Consider the following 25,390-nt stretch of genomic DNA (forward strand, 5'->3'; position numbering starts at 1 on the left):
AAAAAACGACTTTATACAGAGGATCAACATCAAGACTGTATTTACTGTCTATACCCAGACCATAAGGTCGATAAGTGTAGTATATGCAGGAGAATGTCTGTTAAAACCCTCCGTGATCGTGAAGGACGGCTGCTTCTGTGGCTCAGGAAGTTGGAAAGGAGGGAGGAAGTAGTGTCTGGTGATGAGGAAGATGCCAGATCAACATCTTCAAAGACTTCATTGAAGAGGGGCGGATCGTCTGTGGACACTTCAACTGAACCCCCCTTAAAGGCTGTGCGTGTGACCTCTGATAGGTCTGGCAAGCCAGGGCCTATCGAATCTCCTCACGTGAGTGTAAAGGAGAGGGAAAGGCAGGCACTGCAGGTGCAAAAGGCTAAACTGGATGAGAGCTCGGCTGGGCCTTCCCACCAGGTTAAAGTAGCCAAGTCCGTCAAAAAACCGACTGTAGAGGCTTCTACAGGGGTCAAGAAGGACTCTAAATCATCTGAGGTGATTTTGTCTCCTCAGTCGTCGACGAGCCATCCAGCGACGACGAGGACGACGACGAGAGCGTCGACGAGGACCTCGATGTCGATTCCGTCGACGAAGACTGGATCGACGACGGCGTCGTCGACGATGACCACGTCGACGGTGACCACCACGTCGACGAAGACCATCCCGTCGACGATGACTATTCCGTCGACGGTGGCAATCTCGATGACGACGATCCCGTCGACGAGGACGGTGAGCCCGTCGACGACGACAGCTCCGTCGACGAGCCCGTCGACGATGGACCCGTCGACGATGACAGTTCCGTCGACGATCCCGTCGACGGTGAACCCGACGACGATGATGGTTCCGTCGACGATGCCGTCGACGGTGAAGGGACTCTCGTCGACGATGCCGTCGACGACGATTCAGAATATAGAAACGGTGGATTTGTTTTCAACGCCGTTGGCGACAGGAGCGCCAGAGAACAACAGAAGGAGGAGGATAACCCCAGATATGACTTCTCCAAGGAAGGTACCATCATTACCTCCACCCCTTTTGTTGGATGAAGATGACTACTCAGAAGAGGAAAATGAGATGTATGGGGACGCTTACAGTCCATCACAATTGAATCTGAAATACCATGATTCAGATTTGGATGAGGAATATTATTATCAAAAGGAACAGCGGCCAGAGAGACAGGTTGCATACCAAGATACCCAACCACAGCAGGGCATGGTATCGATGCCTATAAGTCTTTTGACAGACTTGAGGGCTATGCTGGAGGAGTATAGGAGCAAGAAGGGGTCGCAACCTGTGGAAGGTCAAGCACAGGTTCAACCGCAGGTGGTGGCAGCACAGTCAGTGCGGCCTGCACAGGAAGAACATGAGAGGGCATATCCTCCGCAAGTCCAAGTGGATACCTCGGATGAAGAGGAAACGGGGCAAAACCAAGATCAAGAGAGTGAATGGAACCAATATATTGCTCCGGATCCGGCTTCACCAGTGCCAGACCCGGTCGATTCGCCTCCGGCTGATGTAGGAGGTTTCTTCAGCCTGATGGAAAGAGCCACAGCGCGCTTTAAGTTAGCGATGCCGACAACATCTACAGATTGTTTTTTATACGATTTCAAAGAGGCATACCGTAAGGCCGTGCGCTCGATTCCCATTGTGGAGCACATATGGGAGGAAGGGAAGAAAGTGATGCAGACCCCAGCGACGGTCATTCCAACTCTTCCGCGCTTGGAGAAGAAATATAAAGCTCCAGATGACAGTCCCGCCTGTTTGATTGGACAACCTAGACCTGACTCGGTCATATCGCAGGCGGCACAGAAGAAATCGCGGAATCCTTCGGCCACCCTCACGACTCCGCCGGATAAGGAGGGTAGAAGGTTGGACAACGCTGGGAAGCGTTTTTCGTCGATGGCTAGCTTGCTGGTCAGAGCGGCGAATGCCTTGGCGATCCTAGCAAGGTACGACCGCCAGATGTGGAGTGATGTGGCACACTATGTGAATCTGCTAGCGGATGACCAGAAGGCAGAAGCACAGAAACTTCTGGAAGAGGGACAACGTTCCTCTTCGGAAATGATTGACTGCGCGATGGACATCGCCACCATCTCTTTCCGTGCCCTAGGCAGTGCAGCGGTTCTTCGGCGACAAGGATGGCTGAGAGCTACATACTTCCGGCCAGAGGTCCAGAATAGGATTTTGGATTTGCCCTTCGACGGGGACATGTTGTTTGGGAAACATGTCGACGATACCCTACAGGGTATAAAGAAGGACACAGAGACAGCAAGGGCTCTGGGGAACCTGCAATATAGAAAGACACCGTTCCGTGGAGCACGAGGAAGAGGTTTCTCTTCACCTAGAGGAGGTTATCAGCAACAGCGATATTCACAGCAGTCGCAGTCTTACAGGCCCCAGTACGGCAATCAATACTATCAGAGGCAGTCGCAATCCCAGTCTTTCTCTCGCCAGAACGCTCGTGGACGACAGGGGCGTCAGGGCAAGGACGCTGGCAAGCGTCAATAGCGGCCTCCCGACTCTGCCAACTGTTCCTCCGCTTCTGGGATCTCCAGTGGGCGGCAGGATATCACAACATCTGAGCAGCTGGGAAGAGATTACATCGGATCAGTGGGTATTAAATATCATCCGAAATGGGCATACTCTAGAATTCCAGGACTTTCCACCTACAAGAGCTCCCCACGCCGCTACTTCCAGCCATCTGAACCTTCTTCAAGAGGAAGCTCAACAAATGCTTCAAAAAGGGGCGATCCAGCGTGTTCCCCTATCACAAAGGGGAGAAGGTTTCTATTCCAGATTTTTTCTGATCCGAAAGACAAAACAAAAGTGGCGTCCTATCCTGGACTTGAGGGAGCTCAACACCTATCTCACGAAACTATCGTTTCGGATGATTTCACTCCAGGACATATTGCGCCTCTTGAACCCAGGCGACTACATGGCAACATTGGACCTGGAAGATGCCTATTTTCATATCCCGATCCATCCAGCTCACAGACGTTTCCTTCGCTTTACAGTAGGCAAGAGTCACTTCCAGTTCATGGTGCTCCCATTTGGATTAAAGTCCGCTCCTCGGATATTCACAAAGGTGCTGGCACCGGTAGCGGCATTTCTGAGAAGACAGTCGCTGGAAGTATTCCCGTACTTAGACGACTGGCTGCTGAAGGCCCCAAGCTTGCAAGAGGCATCGAAGGCAGTGGACACGTGCTTGAACCTCTTTATTCATCTGGGTTTACAACTCAACAAGGAAAAGTCAGTTCTTCAGCCTGCAAGTACGGTGAAGTTCTTGGGAGCGATACTCAATACTCAGGAGTGCAAAGCCTTCCCATCGGAAGAGAGACAGATGAAACTCATATCGTCAGCCACCCGTTGCCAAAAGAGAAGTTGGATGACAGTCAGGATGTACAAATCTCTTCTAGGGTCGATTTCATCCTGTATTCAATTGATTCCGCATTGCAGACTGCGAATGCGCCCCCTGCAGGAGGAGCTGGACCTTCAGTGGAGACAAGTGGAAGGTTCGTTCGACGACAGGGTGGCGATAACCCAGCGGATGAAACGGTCGGTTTCATGGTGGATGAAAAGATCTCACCTCACTGTGGGACTCAGTTTCAAGGCTGCAAGGGCTCCTCAGGTCATTACCACGGACGCTTCTCTTCAAGGTTGGGGAGCGGTCATGCAAGACCTCCAGGTCAGTGGTCACTGGACTCAGGAAGAACGTCATCTACATATCAACGTTCTGGAGTTAAGAGCTATTCGACTGGCAATGTTGGCTTTCCTCCCAAGGATTACAGATTCAGCAATCCTGGTGCGGACGGACAACACCACCGCAATGCATTACGTCAACAAGCAGGGAGGCACAAGATCGCCACTGCTTTCACAGGAAGCCCAAATACTGTGGGAATGGGCGATAGCGCAGAACATCACACTCGTAGCAGAACACCTTCCAGGAGTATGCAACACGAAGGCGGATACGCTAAGCCGCCTGAGAGCAGTCTCGCACGAGTGGGAATTGGAGGACGCAGTGATCAAGGACATCTTCTCCCGTTGGGGGACCCCAGCGATCGACCTGTTTGCAACACCGGGGAACAAGAAATGCCGGTGTTACGCAAGCAGGGAACACCATCGAGGGTCACTGGGGAATGCCCTTTCGATGTCCTGGTCAGGCGCGTTTGTTTACGCCTTTCCGCCATTTCCCCTAATTCCTCGAGTCCTCAAGAAACTCAAGATGGACAGGTGCAGGATGATACTAATAGCGCCTGCCTGGGCTCGCCAGTTTTGGTACACGGAGTTGCTTCTCCTATCAGAGACACCACCCATTCATCTGCAACCCAAACTGACACTTCTGTCTATGTACAACGGCCAAGTTCTTCACCCGAACCCGAGCTCGCTTCAGTTGGCGGCTTGGCTCCTGAATACAGAGAGTTTAAGGATTTAAACATCCCGGAAGAATGCAGGACCATCTTGGCACAGGCACGAGCCCCTAGCACTAATAAGACATATAGAGCGAAATGGAAGAGGTTCCATTTGTGGTGTCAGAGGGAAAAAGTACATCCTTTCTCGTCAGCTCCGCATCAACTCTTACCATATATTCTTTCATTGGCACAAGCAGGTCTGGCTCATGCTTCTATCAAGGTCCACTTGGCAGCTATTTCCAGGTATAGGAGAACGAGATCGGGTCCCTCTCTATTATCAGCGAGAGTAATCAAACAATTCCTGAAAGGACTGTTTAGAGTTTTCCCGCCAGTTAGGCCCCCACCTCCGGTGTGGCACTTGAATGTGGTCCTGGCTCAGCTAATGAGACCGCCATTTGAGCCAGTGCATAAAGCGGACCTGAAGTTCCTATCATGGAAAGTGGCGCTTCTTTTGGCACTCACCTCTGCAAGGAGAGTAGGAGAGCTTCAGGCTTTAACCATCAAAGAACCCTTCTTACAGTTCAAGAATGATACAGTTATCCTGCGGATGAACCCCAAGTTCATTCCGAAGGTACCGACAGACTTTCATCTTAACGAGCCAGTGGTTTTGAAATCTTTTTTTCCTCGGCCTTCAACCCAGGCTGAGAGGACACTTCATTCTCTGGACGTTCAGAGATGTTTGAAATTTTATCTACAACGCACAGCTGGATTTCGAAAAACACCCCAACTGTTTGTGGCTTTCGGAGCCCCAAGGAAAGGATTTCCTTTGTCAAAACAAGGGATATCTAGATGGATAACTAGTGCGATCCGGTTCTGCCACCAGGCGGCAGGCAAACCTTTACAAGGACAGGTGAAGGCACATTCCACAAGGTCGGTCTCAGCATCAGCGGCACTGTTTGCTGGAGTATCCATAAAGGACATTTGCAGAGCAGCCACCTGGAGCAGTACGCACTCCTTCACGAGACATTACTGCCTGGAGGCGGCTGCGAAGGAGGATTCGGCTGTAGGACAGGCAGTCCTGAGAAATCTCTTCCAATAAGAGGTGAGCTTTCCTCTCTTCCCTCCTCCTGTTTTTTCAAACATTTCGTTGATTATGCTTTGTTACTGCTTTATAGTTGTTATAATCTGTGAGGTCATTGGCTGATAATGATTCTATACTGTGCACGAAATGTTTGAGGTATGCTAACTGCTATCTACTCTGATACAAGCAATGGGAATCTATGAAAGTTCCAATACTGGAGTAAGAAACAAGTTACTTACCTGTAACTTTAGTTCTCCAGTATTGGTAACTTTCATAGATTCCCATGCGCCCACCCGCCTCCCCTGGGAAAGCTCACTTTAGGGCTAGGTGATTATGTGGCAAAGCAACGGCTACGAAAATCTGAGGCTCTGAGCTTTCTCAGGAAGGTTCTACAGGGTGAGGCTGATCTGATTGGTTGCTAAGGGGACTTTGGGTCTTTTTACATAATGACAGCAATAGGCTGCAAAAGATAATGAGGCCTAGGCCTAATTTTTTACCTTTTTTACACCTATTAGGGTGTATTTACCTAGGTATATATATATATATATTATTACCGAGGCTCCCATTCCGACGACGGGGAATGATACAAGCAATGGGAATCTATGAAAGTTACCAATACTGGAGAACTAAAGTTACAGGTAAGTAACTTGTTTCTTCACATCGGACAGTCCATCACCTTGCCCACCTTCTTTCTGCCTCCACATCCCTCGAAAGAGGAAGAGAGTCTCCAACGTCTGGACCCAAAACGTGCGCTCTCCTTCCACCATGATCGCACACGCCAGTTCCGGGTGGACGACCAGCTATTTGTTGGTTACGTGGGCGCGAAGAAAGGATGGGCGGTGCACAAACATACCATCTCTCTGTGGGTTGTGTTGTGCATCAAGGTCTGTTACTCTTTGGCTAAAAAGGAGCCCCCTGTTGTGCTGAGGGCCCATTTCACAAGGGCCACAGAGGCTACTACTGCCCTGGGCCGAGGAGTCCCCTTGCAGGACATCTGTCAGGCAGCTACGTGGGCCTCGCTGCACATGTTTGCTAGACACTACTGCCTGGACAGCCAAGTCCGGAGAGATGGCTTTTTCGGCGGTTCCGTTCGCCAGGACTTTCTGGTGTGATCTTGGTTCGCAGACCCACCACCGGGGTTGGTATTGCTGGGGTATCTATTCTAAGGTAAGGAATCCAACACTAGCCTGTTTCTTTCAGATGCACAAGTTACTTACTTTCGGTAACTATATATCTGTAATAAACTGTAGTTGGTGTTTGATTCCTTACTGCCCCACCCATCCTCCCCATTCTGCGGACCGACATCTAGGGTCAAGGTATTCCCCTTGAGGGCCCTAGTTTTATGGCACCAGTGTCGGTCTCTGGCATGGCTCTGTGTTCCTGGCGCGGAAAGCTATGTACAAGAAATGACGTCAGCGAGCGAGGGCAGAGTCTAAGTACTCCGATGACGTCATCCCGGCGCCAACGACGCCGACAACGGATGCGAAGCCGCAGACGACGCCTACTGACGCACAGGGGTGCTGCTACACAAAACTTTCCGGATCCAGTCTGACGCCTGGGGATATTCTAAGGTAAGGAATCTAACACCAACTACTGTTTCTTACAGATATATCGTTACATGGGTAAGTAACTTGTGCTTTATGTAGTTTACATTTTTGGAAAACAAAGCATATAGACAAAATCGCCAAAATTGCTAGAAATACTTGTAACGGAGAGCAGGAAAAAAAAAGTTCCTCCGCCCACAGATAAATCGGCAGGAAACTTTTTGGGGAAGGTTTCTCATGTTGTGAAATATCTCCGGCCAGGGTAAACGCTTTGTCTGAATCGGATGCATGTAGACTTAGCACTGCAATCTTATGATGAGGCTTTGTAAGACTTTTTCATTTAAGTTTTACCACTTAGTGGAACTTAAATTACTGCCTGCCATTTTTAGTAACCTACAACAGAGTTCATTTTGTTTTGAGAGATTGATATGTTTGCTGATCCAGAGGCACGACTTGTAAGGCCACAAGTCAATGATTCTTTCCCCCCAGAGAGTGGTAGCTTTCAATTCGGAAATCAGTTGTGGCAGGGCTTCTGACATAATAATTAAATCAAAGCTAATGAACTCACTAATGATACATTGATGCAGCAGAATGTCCACTTATGGTTAATTCACTATCAGGAAGGAGAAATCTAATCTACAATAGATCTATTAAAACGGTTACTGATAGTCTTCTTAGCCTTAAAAAAAAATCTCAGTTTAGTTTGAATTCAAAACTTCTTTTTGGGGGGTAAAAGCAGATTCCCACACCCCTTTAGTGGCCCGTCTCTAAACATAGACGAGATAAAACTCTAGAAAGGTGTGCATTTAATTGCAGGTTTTGATACTAATACACTAATCTTCCCTTTTACTCTATCCAATTACATTTTGCCTTTAAGTCTGTGGTCTGGGGATTTGCTATAAAGCAGTGTTTTGAATTTGGCAAATGTAGGTCCGATTCACAAAGGGACTTGTGACTTGTAAAGTTGCGAGTACGGGGTCTCTGCTCTCAGGGCGGAATTTCCATACTGAGCACTGCAGTGCAGAGATTCCTCCTGAGAGCAGAGACTTCACACTCATAACTTTACAAGAAAGAGAAAACAACGGAGACTGGATTGTAGCATTGGACTTGCAGGACACGTATTTTCACATTCCCGTCCTGCCGTCCCACCGGCGTTATCTATTGTTCACGGTGGGCAAGGAGCATTTTCAGTTTACCGTGCTCCCATTCGGCCTTACCAGTGCCCCTCTCTGGTGTTAACGAAGGTGATGGCAGTGGTCGCAGCTCATCTTCGCAGGTTGGTGGTGTCAGTCTTCCCCTACTTCGACGACTGGTTGTTGAAGGCGGGCTCGTCCCAGGCAGTCGTCACGCACCTTCAGACTACGGCCGACCTCCTGCATTTGCTGGAGTTCTCCATCAATGTGCCGAAGTCGCACCTGAGTCCCTCTCAGAAGCTCCCCTTCATTGGAGCGGTTCTGGATTCAACGCAGTTTTGGCTCTATCCTCCTGAGCAGCGAGTCCGGGATATTTAGGCTACAATTCCGATCTTTCAGCCTCTATCCCGGGTTTCAGTCTGGATGATCCTCCGGCTCCTGGGCCTGATGGGCTCCTGCATCCTGCTAGTGCAACATGCCAGAATGCCTATGCGGGCTCAACAGTGGGACCTGAAGTTCCACTGGGCGCAGCATCAGGGCAACCTGTCCGATCATGTCCAGACCTCGGAGGGCACTGCACGACACTTGCAGTGGAGGCTCACAAATCGTTATTGGGTCAATGGCAGATCCCTCTCCCTTCCCCAACCGGAGCACACAGTAGTGACTGATGCGTCCATCCTGGAATGGGGAGGCCACTTGGCAGGGACGGAGATCAAAGGCCTCTGGTCTCCAGCGGAGTTTCGGCTCCATATCAACCTTCTGGAGCTGCGGGCGATCCGACTTGCACTGAAGGCATTCCTTCCCTCTGTCCGGGGAAGTGTGGTGCAGGTGTTCATGGACAACACCACTGCCACGTGGTATTGTAACAAACAGGGCGGGGTGGGGTCCTGGGCCCTATGTCAGGAGGCTCTGCGCCTCTGGTCATGGCTGGGACATCAAGGCATTACCTTGGTGGTTCAACACCTGGCAGGTTCTCTGAACGCCAGGGCGGACGAACTCAGCCGCCGGTGCTTGATGGATCACGAATGGCGTCTGAACTCGGACGTGGCGCAAGGTCTCTTTCTGCTTTGGGGAGAGCCTTGGTTAGATCTATTCGCCACTAAAGAGAACGTGCAATGTCATCAGTTCTGCGCGTTGAAATTTCCAAGGCGGTGTCGCTCGGCGACGCCTTTCATCGCAAGTGGAGTTGCTGTCTGTTGTACGCTTTTGCGCCTATACCACTTCTGCCCAGAGTGCTGAAGTAGATCAGGCGCGACCAGGCCCAAGTTATTCTTGTGTCTCCGGACTGGGCTCGAAGTATATGGTATCCCGATATACTCAGTATGCGCATCGATCCCCCGATCCGACTGCCTCTTCGGGAGGATCTTCTGTCGGAACAGCAGGGGGACGGTTCTCCACCCGAACTTGTCCAGCCTCCTCCTCCATGCGTGGAGATTGAGCGGCGACATTTGACGGCTTTCAACCTTCCTCCTGAGGTCTGTAATATCATTCTGTCAGCCAGGCATTCCTCCACTAAAACGGTATACGCCTGCCGATGGAACAGATTTGTGGCATGGTGCATAGTAAAGGCTGTGGATCCCCTTTTGGCCCCTCTTTCTAAGGTTCTTCTGTTTCTTTTGTCTTTGGCCCAGCAGGGCTCTGCTCTGGGCACTATGAAAGGTTATCTTCCTGCCATTTCCGCCTTCCTGAGGCTTCCTGATCAGCCTTCTCTTAAGTCCACGGTTGTTTACAGTTTTCTCAAAGGCATTACACACACGTTCCCTCCCGTGCCTTTCATAATGCCTCAGTGGGACTTAAATCTTGTCTTGACTTTTCTGATGTGTACTCCTTTTGAGCCTCTTCATAACTGTCCTTTGCGTCTTCTTTCTCTAAAGACTGCTTTCCTGGTTGCTATCACCTCTGCCAGAAGAGTGCGTGAGCTCCAGGCCCTTTCTTCCAAACCTTCTTTTCTTTCAGTTCATCTCGACAAGGTAGTTCTAAGGACCCGTTCTTCTTTCTTGCCAAAGGTTGTCACGCCCTTCCACATCAGATCAAACCATCACTTTGCCCACCTTCTTTCCTCCTCCGCATCCTTCCAGGGAAGAGGAGAGGCTCCACCGTCTAGACCCAAAACGTGCGCTTGCTTTCTATCTACAGCGTACACAACAGTTCCGGGTGGATGATTAACTCTTTGTTGGCTACGTGGGCGCCAAAAAAGGTCAGGCTGTGCACAAAAACAGACCATTTCCCAGTGAGTCGTTCTGTGCATCAAAGCATGTTACTCCTTGGCCAAGAAGGAGCCTCCTGTGGTGCTGCATGCCCAATTGACCAGGGCAACTGCAGCCACTACTGCCTTGGGACGTGGCGTTCCCATGCAGGACATTTGTCAGGCAGCTACGTGGGCCTCGCTGCACACGTTTACGAAGCACTACTGCCTTGGCGACCTGTCAGGTCCGGAGAGACGGCTTCTTTGGCCGTTCTGTGCTCCGTGACCTTCTGGTGTAATCCTGTTCCCAGACCCACCTCTGGGGTTGGTATTGCTGGGGTATCTATTCTAGGGTAAAGAATCTATCACTAACGTTACTACTTGTGTAACGATATATCTGTAAGAGACATTAGTTAATGATAGATTCCTTACCGCCCTGCCCATCCTCCCCATTCGTCAAACTGGTTACTAGGGTTAAGGTCACCCCCTTTATAGCGCCCTAGTTTTATGCACCAATGGTCAGTATCTTGCATGGCTCTGCGTTACTGGTGCGGAAAGTCGTGTACAGAACTGTCTTCAGCGCGCATGGGTGGCGCCTAAGTACTCTCCGTGACGTCATCTCAGCGCTGACGACGCTAATGACGGACGCGGAGCCACAGGACCTACTGACGCGCAGGGGTACTGCTAAGCAAAGCTTTCCGGATCCAGTCTGACGCCTGCGGATATTCTAAGGTAAGGAATCTATCACTGACTAATGTATCTTACAGATATATCGTTACACACGTAGAAACTTGTGCATTAGGGCTGAAGGTAGTGGTAAGCAATAGTTACAGGGTTAGAATGCCCTTTTGAGTTTGTTCAAACCTACTAACTTGCATGTTTTAAGGGTTTTCAACAACTCTTCTGTAATCTTTTCCCATACTGAAAAATGTTGGAAATTTACTCCTTACAATCGTGGACGTAAACCTTCTTTCAGAGTTGGGAAAAAGTGGATGGAGGGAAAGTGAACTTCCGAACACTCAGATTTTCACATGAGCAAATCTACACATGCATATTTGCTCATGCTAAAATGTAGTTCACAAATATTTTCTATGAATACAATTTCTTGTCCTACTTCTGTAAATTCTTGGGAATTCATAAAAAAGACTTATAGCTGCACTTAATGCAAGGACATATACCATGGGTGCACTTTTGAGACTTTCTTAAATAATTGGGCCGCTAATTTGGTCTGACGTTGACTATGACCTTTTGCGTTTATCAAAATTCTGTCTGTCTCTGCATTGGCTGGCTTCACTGTGAGTGACCGCATTCTGCTCTTTCACAGGGAGCATAGCAGCACACAAAGTAGTTTTGTTAAGTGCCAGTAATTACTGTGGCAGTGTGTGCTTTTTGAGACATAAAACTATTATTGCTTTTGCTAATGTTTTTTGTAACGGTGAGGGCCCACCGGCTCCCACACCAATAAGGCTTTGCAAAAACCATGCCTAAGCAAGTCACATTGACAAATCTAAAAAGCTGACCACCAATTTCAGGCCTACAGGCTTTGCCAATGTTTGTTTATTTGTGTTTCCCTTAATCTTGTTGAAACCGGTTACACTGATAGCCCATTGTGAATATTTTTGGGAAATTCTAGCATGCATCAACAAATGTTACTAAATGATGCTGCAAAGAAATGGAACCTGAAATTCTACAGTAGATTAGTAAAATGTTTTTTTTTCCTTCTTTAATTTTTTTAATGAACTTTTTATTTTGAAAGGAAAGAATCATCAATCTTGCTATCTGATAGAGACTACTAGCCGCAGATTCCGTCCCGTAGAATTATCCCTAGGCGTGAGACTGGATTCGCGGGGACGGCATCAGTCGACTCCGCCCCTGCGTCGTCCGCGTACGTGACGTCAGCGAGGTCACATAAGTCCCACCCCTGCACGCCTACGTCAGTTTTTTCCTTTTGGATACGGTCTTTTTTCGGGCCCCTTTTTCTTTCATCATTGTGTTATATTTTGGTGGAACAGTGTGCGAATGCCTTCAGGCTTCAAAATGTACACGTCCTGTGGGCGTCTTATGTCGGCGACAGACACTCACCTCAGTTGCATGTGGTGTTTAGGGGAGGATCACAGCACCACTGACTGCGAGGTGTGCCAATAGCTAAAGCCGAAGTCGCGGCGGGAGCGCTGGATGAAACTGCTCTTGGCGCGTCTTTCAAGGTTCAGCTTCGGCAGATGTTTTAAGAAGTGGTCGTCGTTGGCGTCCTCTGATGTCGAGAGAGCGGTGTTCCCCGGTGGGTAAGTGTCGCAGCTTGTTACCTGGGGCTGGTGTTTGGCCTGCATGGCCGTGGACTCTCTGCAGGTGATGCGGCCCCGCGTGTCGCCCTCCTATCCACCGTTTCCCAGTGAAAGGGCGTTGATAGTCCAGACCGAGACATACTCGACGTCCTTGATGGGGTCTCATCCTTCTCCTCCTTCTCCTTCCCCTCCTGGGGCATCAGCAGATCCCTTGCATTGTGCGGGGCCCTTCGCCGCCGACTGGCTCGGCTCCAGGCTTGGAGGATTTGGTGCTGTTGGGGTGCGGCCTTTCGGGGGTCCCTCCTACAGACCACGGCGGCTCTGCTTTGCCGCAAACTCTCGCGGGAGTCCCTGTGGTGACGCGGGTGCTCACCTGGGCTCGGGGCGCTTCCCAGAGCCCGCTCCGACCTCTGGACAGGTGGCGGCCTCGTCCATGGCTGAGCTGACGACGCCACGGCGCCAGCACCTGCTGGACCGGGCGGCGCCACAGGGTTCGGTGGACCCTCCTTGTCCCGCTCTGGGTCGAGGCTGGATGGGGACCCCTCGTCCTCCTCTGGGCCTAGCCCGTCCCTCCACGCAGGCAGCTGCCTTGTCGGAGGGCAAGCTGGAGGTTGAATCTGCCCTGGCGGCATGGCATGGGTTGACGGTCCACCTTCGTCACATTGTGGGCCAAGGCTGGCGAAGGGCTTCGTGTCCCTCTCCTGGTCCTTCTCGTTCCCCCACGCAGGCGGCTGGCTCGTCTGAGATTGAGTCAGCGCCCCTTGGCCACTTCGGTTACAGCTCAAGGAGCCCTGTTCGGCGTCTTCTTTGGCGCTGGATGGTGATCATGTCCTGCCTCAGGCGGAGGACTCTACAGCACCAGACAGGCGCTGAGTCACGGATTAGTCTTCATACGCTCCTTCTCCGGAGGTTCGGTGCATACCGGTGTCATCCTCCCTGGAGACAGGCCGCCGGGTGGTGGCTTTTTCATTGGCGTCATCAAAGGGAGGCTCCCCGCCATTCCCAAAGCCAAGGTGTTCGCCGGGGGAGCCACAAGTCCCCCACTCTTCGGTTCTTTCTACCTTCCAGGTCTGGCCTTTGCCAGCCCCGCTCAGCTTCGGGGACAGCCGCCTCAGTTTACAGCCGTCGCCCACGGAGGAGCTACTTTTTCCACCGCGGAGTCCTACAGAAGCAAGTGCGGCCTTCGCTCACACAATGTGTATGGCTGTGGGTATTCTGCGCAATGGTGACTCGGTTGCTCATTTTCAGGCGGACCGTATTTGGAGGTTCTCCACCAGGGCTCTAGTGGGAGGGAGCTATTGCTTTCCTTTGAAGGTTCGCTCCTTTCTTCCCTGATGGGTGCCTGAAGGTGCCCCGCCTCAGGGGATCCGGTGCTTCAACACCTTCTGCACCTGCGCCGCGTGACCCGGCATGTCTTTTCCTCCACCCCTCTGCCTCCAGTCCACTTTTGCGGACTACTTTTCCCTCCCGGCCACCACTGTTGTCTCCACCGTCTCGGGAGGCCTGCTGGCTGAACGCTTGGGGTCGCAACATGTTCGCCTCGACTAGCACTGCCCTACGGGCTCTTAAATCCTGTGTGCTAGAAAGGGCCTCCTCTTGTTTGTGGGACTCGGCGGAGTCCTTGGGATCCGCCGCTTCATAGGAGAATGTTCAGGTGGACTTACCGCATCATGCCCTAGATGGCCAGGAGCTTGCGGCGTTTATTCTCCGCTCTGCTCTAGACATCTCAGAGGTGCTGGGCCGAGTTATGGCTTCCTCAGTTGTCCTCCGCCACCATGCTTGGCTTCAGGACAGTGTATTCCCCGAAAATGTTCGATGGCACCCTGTTATTCCATGCCCCGGCAGACTCCGCCGTCCAAAGATTCTTGGCAGGGCTGCGTCTTCCTCCTCCTCCTCCTCCTCCTTACCCCCACCCCCACCCTCCTCCTTCTCCTCAGTGACTGCTGAGTTGATCTTGTTCTGGACCTTCTTTTCCAGGGCCGGTTGCCCTTGCTGTGGGGTGTGTGTTATGGCCACTTGAGTCCTCCTACTAGGATTGTGGCGTTGTTGGCTGCTGGACGGCCCTTTGTTGCCTGTGTGTTTTTGCTAGAGTTGTCTGCACAGACTTGGCCCTGAGATTAGGCCATTAGAAACAACAAAGGAGTGCTTATGTGCAACTTAACATCCAAATACTAAAGCAAAATAAAGTGACAGTTTATTCCTGGACCCATACCTGGATCAGGTAGAATTAGGTTTTAGCATGTCCAGTCCTAATAGTCAGGAGGCGACCACCCTGTGGACAAGAATGACTGAATCCAGCAAGGCAAGGCAAATAACCTTTTGTTTAGAAGGATCCTCACTCACCACTAGTTGGTGACATGCATCATCATTGGTTCCCCGCTGGGGTGGCCGAATGCCGCCCCAGCGTGCTACGACGCCTGAGTTACAGCGGAGCGGGTTGATGGTGAGTGTACTAGTGATTAAACTCAAATGTATGTGCAAAATAAGTGAGTGCAAGGTTAAAAAATACAAGGTTAGAACCCAAACAAAATATTTAATGCGGGCCAACCCGTATTAAGGTTAAAAACGTGAAGGTCGGACAACCAATGGTTCTATATTAGGAGACCTGTGTCCTTAATTGCAATAACTAGTCAACATTTTTCTGCTGTCAAAAAAGCGGGATCGCGCAGCATTCGTCAGGACCACACCTAAATGGTACTCCGGTGGTATGTACGCGCTAAGGTACACCCTCCCGTGAGGCACTTAATGTGAAAAATACAAAAATTAAGTAGTAAAAGAGAATTTACTCACGGATAATAACCGTGCCGGCACACTGTAGAGTACAGTAGCCAAAAGGTACAGATCATTAGAAAAACATTGACTTCCTGGGTCAGGACGGATTGGGAAATATTCACGCAGCGTCCTTTATACGCCCGCGACTCCCCGCCCAGCGCCTACATTCAGGGACTGCCGTCTCCCCGAAGAGTGACCCTGAGATTAGGCCTTCTGTTTTTTCTCTTGGGCTGCTTGATGAGCCTTCTGCTAGGATTCTTTTCTGCTCTGCTTAGCATTATGTATGTTGCAGATGCTCTTTAGGCCGTGTGCGGGGGCACCTGGTAATGGTCTGTCCCGGCGCTCCTCCGCCTTCCTGCTCCTGTCCTCGAGGCTGGGACGGTTTTGTGTTTCTTCCTTTGTCAGGCGTCGGCTGCCCGGTCTTCCTGGGCTCTGGGCTGTTCTTCCTGCTTCTGACAGTTTTTAAGGGCTGGCGCGGCTCTGTCTGGCTGTTGCCTCCTGTTTATGGTGGGCTAGCCTTCTTTTCCCTCGTTTCCTTGGGCCCTCTAGGCTTCTTTTTCTTCTTCTTCCTCTTCCTTGCCCTGGCATTGGATGGAAGCTCTGTTGCCTTGTCGGGCGTGGGGTACTTCGGCCTCCTTGTCCTTGGTTCCTCAGTTGTGAGTGAACAGGCTTCTTTCAATCCTTTTTCTTTCACATCCCTCTTGGGGTCGGTGGTGCTCTGCTTGTGGGGTCCCCCCCCCTTCCTTGCCTGGGAGGAGGGGGCTCTTCGCCCTGTCCATTGGCCTAGTCCCCTATGGGCCTCCCTGCTATGTCCAGGCTGCTGGGGTCGTTCCGCAGGCCCTCCTTCCCTGTGGGTATGGCTAGGGTATCTATTCTACGGGAAGGAATCTGCGGCTAGTAGTCTCTATCAGAAGTACGAGTATGAGGGTCACACTCTGTGCTGGGGTTGCCTTGGAGGTCTGTCGTTCCCTGTTTGTCTTGGAACTGGTTTCCCTCCATGGGTCTTGGTTGGGGTTGTAGTCCCGCTGCCTGGTGTCATGACATTTGGCATATGTTCTTTGTCTTAAGGGGGGTGCTGCTTTCATGACTGGCGGAGTGGCTGCTCAGGGCTGTGCTCTGTCTTCTCCCTTCCCTGCTTTTGGGTACCGCCGTGTTGGCACTGTTCCTTATGGTGTTCTTCCCTACCATTCCTTTTTTTCCTTTTCTTTTTCGCACACTGTTCCCATGCTTCCACGGTTTCTCTTCTGGCTCCGCGTTGTGGGGCGGAAAAGTTCTCTGAAGAAAACGTATGTAGTCGCGCCGGGGTGGGACTTATGTGACCTCGCTGATGTCATGTACACGGACGCCGCAGGGACGGAGTCGTGTGATGCCATCCCCCCGGCGCGCAGGGATGCTGTGGCAAAAAGTTTCAGGATCCAGTCTCACGCCTGGGGATAATTCTACGGGAAAGAATCTGCGGCTAGAATCGTCTCTACCAGATACATTGTTACTGGAGGTAAGTAACTCTTACTTCAAGCTTATGCAAATATTTGCATCAAATCAGAGAGCATTCTGGGAGCATTATACAGATAGCGTCATATTGCTAAACTTTGAAAACAAGTGTACACATTTTTATACTGGAACCACTGTCAGTAGTGCAGTCAGAGCTTACTTACACCATTTACTTAGAGCGCTCACTCTAATAATAAAGTCTTTCAATTAATGAACCATAAATACTAGTTTGAACAACATTAACATATGGCCAAAAATATTATCTTAACTGCAGACAGTGCCCTTCCCTGATCCATAATGTGGTACTGGTTTGTGCTGCAGGGGGTTGTGCCTACTTGACCCAAGGACAAATTACACATGAAAACGTGTTGTCCTTGACTCCAAATAATATGTAATGGGCTCGGGCTTTAGGAATTTCACATCCCTGTCTGTTCAGAAGACACACAACTAAATAAAAGTGTGAGGTGATAATTTGTCTAAATCATCTTCCCCCACGGGAGTTGGGTCAATGCCATTGGTGTCTCCGTATGCGCAGATTACTAACATTGTTTATAAACTTACTACAGTGTACTTCTGCTGCACCAGTTTACATTCCTACTCTCCAGTAGTCCAACATGTCTCTTACCTTCCTGGCAGACATTGACATTCATGTAAAGGGGCGGGCACCTATTTTTAATTATTCTTTTGTGGCCATTAAGCTATATTTCTGACTAGGTTATTTTACCATAAATAAAGGCCTGCAGTGCACTGAGATTGAATTGTACTGCTCATATCTTACCCGTTCTGATCAGGATTTGTCGTTTAACGTTCATTTAATATCACTGTCCGGGGCATCAACATACATTGATATTATGTTCTTCATTTAAGGCCCAAGTCTTGAAAAACATTTTGTAATTCTTCTCCCTGCTGGCTTTTCGGATAATGGGCATCTCCCTGAGGTCTCTGGTGCTGTAGCTGTATTCCAAAACGGTCTGCTCTCCCTTCCACCACTGACACCTTTACAGAATGTGCTCCCCCCTGCTGATTCTAACAATGTGGAGACTTGATTTATCTTGGTGATGGCATAGTTATTGCGTACTTGCATGAGATTCGTTTTCTGGAAACACCTTCTTGTGCCTGTTAGAACAAAAAGTGAAACCGTTTTCCTTTCTCTTAGAGGTCGATGCCACCTGCTTAAACAAACCGCTGTTGCACTTTCTGCCGTAGTTCAGGATACTCTAGCTCAGTATTCTGAGAATGCACTGTTAAACAAGCTCTCCTAGACTCAATGAGTAGATCAACATCTAGTACATCTAGATTTATTTATCCATGATTGCCAAAGCGTTTATTTTCACTGGTGCCAGTTAGAAGAATTGGTATTCTCTATTGTTAGACTCCTATAGCTAAGACTAGCCTTGCTGCAAGGCAGATATTAATTTAGTCAGTGAAGTCTCATAAAGAGGATGCTCCCCTGTTTTGGGTACAAGAGTTCGGACAAAAGATTTAGAATCCTTGAACATGAGAAGATGCTATCTAAACACACCTGTCGGGTGAACGGATTTGTGGTCCTTACTGCTTTGAGGTTTGAGAGAGAGCGGTTTTCTTCAAGTTGTTAGTTTTCTGCAAGTCTAACTTCGTGACTGTTGCTTTTTAAGAGTGCAGCATTAATGTTGGAATGTTCACAGGTGTGTCAATCGTGGAGTGTAAAAGTGAGTGTCTTTGTTTCTGAGGAAAGCAGTTTACATACATTAAAGAAACTTCCGGTGTCCTTCCAGATAAGAATGCACAAGTAATGTCTCTGGTTATTTATAAATTGTAAATGTTCCTCATATAATGCTCCTTTATCTTGAATATGTAATAAACCTTACTAAAAATTGAATATACTGCCATCATAGAAAAGTGCCTAATCAAAGACAATTTCCTCACAAGCCCCTTGTCCTCCAGGTGGTACCCAGTTTTTTTAATTATATCTGTTTTAAACGCTCTACAATACTAAAAATCTAAATAACAACCTGTATTTAAAAGACGTACTTGCAAGTAAAAAAAAATCATTGCCGGCTGATTGAGACATCCTTGAATCAGGCCCTGGGTTTCAAGAATTATATTTCTCCTGCTGGTGGTAATTTCATGACACTCTGACGTACTGAAGATAGCCAGATTCTCTCTTCACCAGACTCTGATCTTCTTGGGCTTAATTGAATTTTTGGATGACTGCCTACAGACTTGTTCGATCTTTTCTCGCTATAGAAAGCTTGTCTACACTTGTAAAGTATGGAATAGCCTTCACCATGATGAAATTCCGGTCACTGGGCTTTAATGTAAAATCTGTTGGTGGATCCTCCGTCACCTCTACCCCCGTTACCATCTCTATCACTGCTCGAAGATCAGCATACACTGGGGTGGCTTCAGTATTTAGCTACAGTAGTTTGCCTCCCTTTAGCACTTCTCCTCCTTATTCCGCTGGCTCTCCTCTTTTGTATATTTAGTGGAGGGCCTCACCACTGATTCCCCTGCCTCATCTTATTTTTAATTATTTTACCACACGCATAAGAACTGTATTTTTGCCTATGAGCAGGCAGTGATAAGCCTGAATCTGCTACACTCTGTGGAGCTTTCAACTGAGGAGTCCTAAGGCCAGAAAATCTCTCATGTTTCATTGATACTTGAAAGACCGGAAGAGTTTATGCTTTAATTATTTTTCAGACTGGAGAGGTTTAGGGTGGCGACTGCGTATCAAATTCCTATGTGCATTCAATAAGTAGGATATCTCCTTCTATATAACAGGGGAGACTTCACAAATTCTTCAGTTTTGCCACTTAAGGGTAAGCATTACCATTTTGAACCTGTCACTTACAGCAAACCAAATGTATTAAGAGCCCTAGCTGTGTTTCATCTCACCTACAATGTTTGAATGTATGTACATCCTCATTTTTACAGATACGTTTTTCCATCTAGTTGTTAATACTACCCTGGGCACGCCATGAATCAATCCAACCCCTTTTTGCAAATTTATTATACAATGGCTGTTCTACATACCTCTCAGATATGGCTTTCCTATCTGGGAGCTTCATTGCACTAGAATATCTGTTGCTGTAAATCCTGGCTAACAAATACCGTCTGCTTTGAAAGATTCCTTACTTAACACAACAGGAGTAACCCTATTTACTAAACAGAAACTAAGGGTATTATGCAAACACCCAAGTGTGTTCATTGTGGCACTGTTCTGAGCTATCACATTTATAGTCAATTAGGGTAATGTCAATTTCCGTGGTCCATAAATTACCCTTGTCAAAGAGTAACAGCAAAAGAACAAACGGCTGACCAAGGTTAAGCACGTCAAATCCACATGTACAATATATTTACACTTCCAGCACCCGCCGTCGAAGGATGCAGATAATGGAGAAATATTCATGAATAAGGAAGGTGCACTCTGTGAAGTCAATAAATCAGGCCAATATTATCTAAAACTTCTTCTTTCATTAAGTTAATCATAAAAACTGGCACACAGCCAACGCGTTTCGTTCCCGGTTGCCGGAGGAACTTCATCAGGCCTGATTTATTGACTTCACATCGAGTGCACCTTCCTTATTCATGAAAATTACCCTTGTCAATTAGTGTGCAAAAAGATGAATCATCCAAAAAGCTACATAGACATTGTATTAAGTGCAAAAAATAGTTGAACTCAAACATTGAGCGAACATAGACACTGAAATGGTGCTAGATGCTTTCAACTTGATTGGACGTTGAAAATGAAACGTTACAAAATGCTTATGTATACAAGAACCGAAGGCAGAAGACCTATTGAAATATTTGAACAGTAATCACATTAAACAATTGTCCAACTATTGATGATGAAATGGTGGTATAATTGCTTGAGAAGGCATAAGTGTTAAGCTTCTGGGTTTATCCTGGTATCCTCATCAAGCAGTGCAAAAGTCATCACCATTCAAGCAAGATTTTGGATCTGAATTGTAGGGAAAGGGGTTTCTGGATTTACAGCCCGGTCAATTGGTTCCACGGGGAGGCAGAGCCAACTGATCCTTTGAGATATATGTACTGTGTAGATGTCATTGAATGAAGACATATTGCTCGGCAAGAGGCCTGTTTTCTTGTGTCTCATAGACATGGACTGTTGACTAACCACATCCCTAATGTCAGTTGTGCAGCTGCATTCTTACAGCATTACTGCCCTACCTCCTGCATATTTTCAATGTGTGCGTCCTTTTCTTTCATTTTCACTCGAAGATCATTTTTGAGTATTCATTACAATTTCGACATCTAGATTTCTTTACTGCGCCATGCATAATTGTTTCTAATTAAACAACTTCTGTGTGATAATAGAGGGCAGTTTGGTTGATGATCTGTAGTCACAATGATTGAGAACGGTAAACAATTGCACACATACATTGTGATGACCGTAATTGACTAGAAATGGTATATGTCAGAATAATGCCACAGAGTACCACTTTTATAAAGAATCCCACGCATGGCAGCTTTTCGCTTCCTTGAGATTTGAGAAATGATATCTCCAGTTAGCTTTGTGCTGATGGAACCTATATAAAAACCTTCTCTTGACTCTGCGCTTCAACATTAAAGCTGAAGGTCATCCTCCTAGCCTTGAAATATTCTACAAGTGTTTTACAAGTCCTATTGCTTTCTGTTTCCCTTCGTGGGCCCCTCCTTTCTGCCTAATTCTAATGAATACCTGTGAGATGCCACTTTTAGCTGTACAATAACATGCGAGGGGACGTTCAACCTACTTTATCAGACCGTCATGTGTAACTGATGAACTTTTGACAGTCGAAAATGCCAAACATAGCCAGTAAACTGAACACCAGTTTCCTAGTTCATCTAAATTAAAATTGATCGGCCCTGGATCAGCCTCATTCCCCCCAACCCTACTCCAGCTGCTGTCAATCTGTACTGTAAGTAGTGAGTTCTTGAAGTGCTTTAATAATCATGAAACATCGAAATGGGGGTGGGGGGGCTACAGCTGCTAAAATACAGCAAATTTGGAACATTGTAAGCTATATGCAGTTTCGCATTCTATGTCTTCCATGTTTTGGGCTCAATTAGTGCATACGTTTGAAGGATTCTGTTCTTTAGGTCTGGTGGTGTGGATTTTGTGGATATCTATCACTTTTCTGTACTCGAAAGACTGCCCTAGCTACCCCAAGTACGAAATTGCAAGTTTGTTACCAATTTGTAATGAGTAGATGACATTCAAATAAAGGTGCAATTTATTTCTAACATTTTAATGCATCTTTTCTTCAAAGCTGGAGCTGGCACAGAAGCATCCTGATATCTATGCTGTGCCAATTAAAGTGCAAAAGCCAGAACAGAATTGGCAGCAGCCCATCAGGTAGGTTTGATTGATTATGCTTTCTAGATTTTCTATAAAAACTGTATGTTTGTAGTCTTGCTGATTCCTATTATGAAATAGTGGTGTCTGTAAGCATTTATTATAGTCTAGCATATTAAAAAATATTTATATTGTTTTACACCCGGTGTCTCCAACCGGTCGATCGCGAGCTACCGGTAGCTCGCCAACAACCTTCTAGTAGCTCGCAGCCCGGTGCCCACTTTTGTTCCCTATCACTGTCGTTATGTTTATTTTTGGGCCTTTTTAGCCTCGTGTTTGTTCTTGCTGGAGTTCCTTCCGGGATCGCACTGCTGCCATTGGCTATTAGTTAGCTGGGGCGGGGAGAAGCGAGTGATGTCGGCTTGGCTTGAGCAGTGTTAGATTGCCTACGCCAGGGATTTACAAAGCATATGAAGTGAAGGTAATGCAAACGCGAGACACAGCATGTTACAATTTGTACACATGCTACACTAGAGCCTTTGAGCTTGCTGCATGATTCAACAAAGCGGAGACTCACGGAACCTTGCCACGGCCTCCTTCATACATCTGTTGTGTAATCAAGCTGCTCCCAGCAGCACTGGACTGTTTTTAAAAGACTTCCACAGGCGTTTAAAATACTTCTCTGCAGCCACTATGAACCAGCATTGCAGGCAGCATGCAGTGAGTGCACTCTCCTGAGCCTCAGGCTCAGTCAAGAAAGATGCCTGCGCAACTTCTGCCTACCGTGACGCCAAAAGCAAAGCATCAGCATTGACCGAGGTCAATTAGGGACGAATTATGTCTGCAGCCAGCAGTGTCCTTGATACCACTCGACCTACAAGAGCATGCCCCTATGTGAGAGAGCCTCTGTCTCTGTTGTACGCGCGATACCAACGGATCAGCACAGCAAGCACCAGCAGTAAAACCACGTTATGGTAAGCCCACAAATAATTATCTGGGTGCACTTTGTTGTGAACTAAATCGGGGTGTCGGATGTTTGGTTAATAACAAGTATTAAGTAGTTCGAAATACCGCGGCCACGAGGTGTAGCCTACATGTGTAATCATTTTTGATTTACTCTCAACCTGAGGTCGCTGTGTAGTTTGTGCTGTACAGAGCGGTATCTCTATCTATAAAACATTGTACAATTAAGAACCGTTTTGCACACTGATAAAACGAATGACCTGTCGAATGAGGTAATGACAATGTTTGTCCAATTTGAACCTTTATTTGAAACGTCTTTGACTGGCAAAATGGTTATTTTGTATGCATCTCAACCTGCATTTAGCCCATATTTTTAAAAGAAAATAAACAGTGCTGCCTTCTACTATTGTACACAAGGTGATGCATTTAATTATATGACCAAAGTATTTTATTTTGCCACTAAATAAAAAAAAAGACTTTCCTCTTTAAAGGGAGAGCATGCAATTGAAGTTATTTAAACTGCAGGCTAGATAATAGTTTTAAACATTTTCGAGGCCTGCTCTGTTTTGAGGTCAGACAGTGTGGTTTGTGACCTTCCATTTCCGGGATTTTACATCAGTTTCAGGGCTTCGCCTGAACTTTTCATGTCTCATTTATGGGTCATTTGAGATATTTATTTGTTTCCATGGATATTATTGTTTAGTTTCCATAATAGTGTGCCTGGGCCTCTTTTCTTTCCCATTCCGACAAGCAGTGGCCTCCTCTTTCACGTCTTGTGTTGTCACTATTGTGGCGTGTGCTTTATTTTGTTGTCTCACTGTTGTGTCTGTGAGTCTTCTTAATATATGGGCCACATGTCAGTAATGTGGCATGTCATGGCCCTACCTATTTATTACATTCCCACCTATTGGCCAGGAGCCAAGGCTTACACATGCTGCCCAGTACCCATCATCTTCCTGTATGGCTGCTATAGTATGCCAGCTTGTCTTGAACAGCAGTGATGGTCTTCAGGCTGGGCCCTGGGGAATGTACTTTTCAAGGGGAACTTTGTCATTTTCTTTTTGTGTGCAGTTTTATAGCGCAAACTAGAACCAAAGGTATCATAGCGCTTTACATGAGCACCAGTTACGTTACAAACGGACACATTACTTTTTGTTAGGCACTGTGAGATTAAGTAATTTGCCCAGCCCCAGAATCACAGAACGTTGAGCGCCCCTGGCGAGAACCGAACCTGGTTGCGCACCACAGAGTTCCACCGCCCTAGCCGTTTGGCCACATTCTGTCCCGATCTTTAAAATGGCTAAACTTGATATCTTGCAATGTCTGCTTCTGGTTATTAGTAGGTGTGTGCAAAACACGTAATTTCCATTCACGCAATTAGGTGAAATTTTGGAAAAAATAGGTCCAATCATGCAAAATGCTTTAAATGCCAAATTTTAGGGCTATAGTTAGTACTTTATTCTGGGTCTGGGGGGTATATTTAGCCAACTTTCACACAGCATAGCTAGCTAGCCGCCTTGCTGCGCTAAGATAAAGGGCAGGAATAGACAAGCATTTAAGAGGGTAATCATGGTTGGTTGGAGAAATAATATTTTTTAGGTCGGAAGGTGATATTGTGGTGTGGGTGATATCAGTCACCATAAGCCTGAGGTCCCAGGGCTATGTCACAAAAGTCTGCTGCTGTCATGAAATATTACGTGGAGTAGTTTTGAAAGCTTTTCTTAATTTGAAAAAAGTCCAACCATGTTTGCTACAAATGTAGGAGAACCCAATCAAATTTTGATTTGCAAAAACTTCATCTTTGTGAATTTGGCGCTTGGTGTGTGTGGTACAATTTTAAACCCTCTTCCTATTTATAGAAGACGACTAAAGACCATACAAGCCCAGAAGTCTGCTTTGGTCAAAATTAATGAAATGTCAGGTCATTTGTGAAAAGCAGTCCTCCTGTGCTCATAATTACACATAGCTATGGTGGGTTACTTATCTCACTTTCAAACTGTGCTGTTTAATTTACGAGCATGGCTGCTACTCACAAATGGTCTGCAATATAACATTCTAAAGGTGTCCACGTGGTATTAAAAGGTCCTGATTTTGAAGCTATTATTGTGAAAGGTCGTAAAGTGGTTTGACAACAAAACACAAATCCAAAGTCAATCCTTTTAGTGTTTCTAGGGAACTTTAAGTCTTGTGTTCATACCACAGTATGGTGGGCTCTGAAGAAAATAGGTTTTTTAACCTTAATGTCAATGAAACTGGGCGTGAGAGGTCTCTCGGAAAAATGCGCGAGTTGCTTGGGGTTTGGTAGCTCACGACGATTT

At 47.5% G+C, this 25,390-nt stretch overlaps 1 protein-coding gene across 3 annotated transcripts in view; it reads left to right on the plus strand.

Moving 5' to 3' along the window:
• The window catches only part of LOC147727192 (tight junction protein 2-like), a 595,437-nt gene that overhangs the window by 515,367 nt on the left and 54,680 nt on the right, over positions 1-25,390 (plus strand). For all 3 annotated transcript variants that reach the window (XM_086961242.1, XM_086961240.1, XM_086961241.1), the window contains one exon: positions 22,084-22,169. In XM_086961242.1, coding sequence (XP_086817368.1) covers positions 22,084-22,169 — 86 coding nt within the window. The remainder of the gene's footprint in view (positions 1-22,083; positions 22,170-25,390) is intronic.

This window comes from Lissotriton vulgaris, chromosome 3_1 (assembly GCF_964263255.1).
Source record: "Lissotriton vulgaris chromosome 3_1, aLisVul1.2, whole genome shotgun sequence".
NCBI lineage: Eukaryota > Metazoa > Chordata > Amphibia > Caudata > Salamandridae > Lissotriton > Lissotriton vulgaris.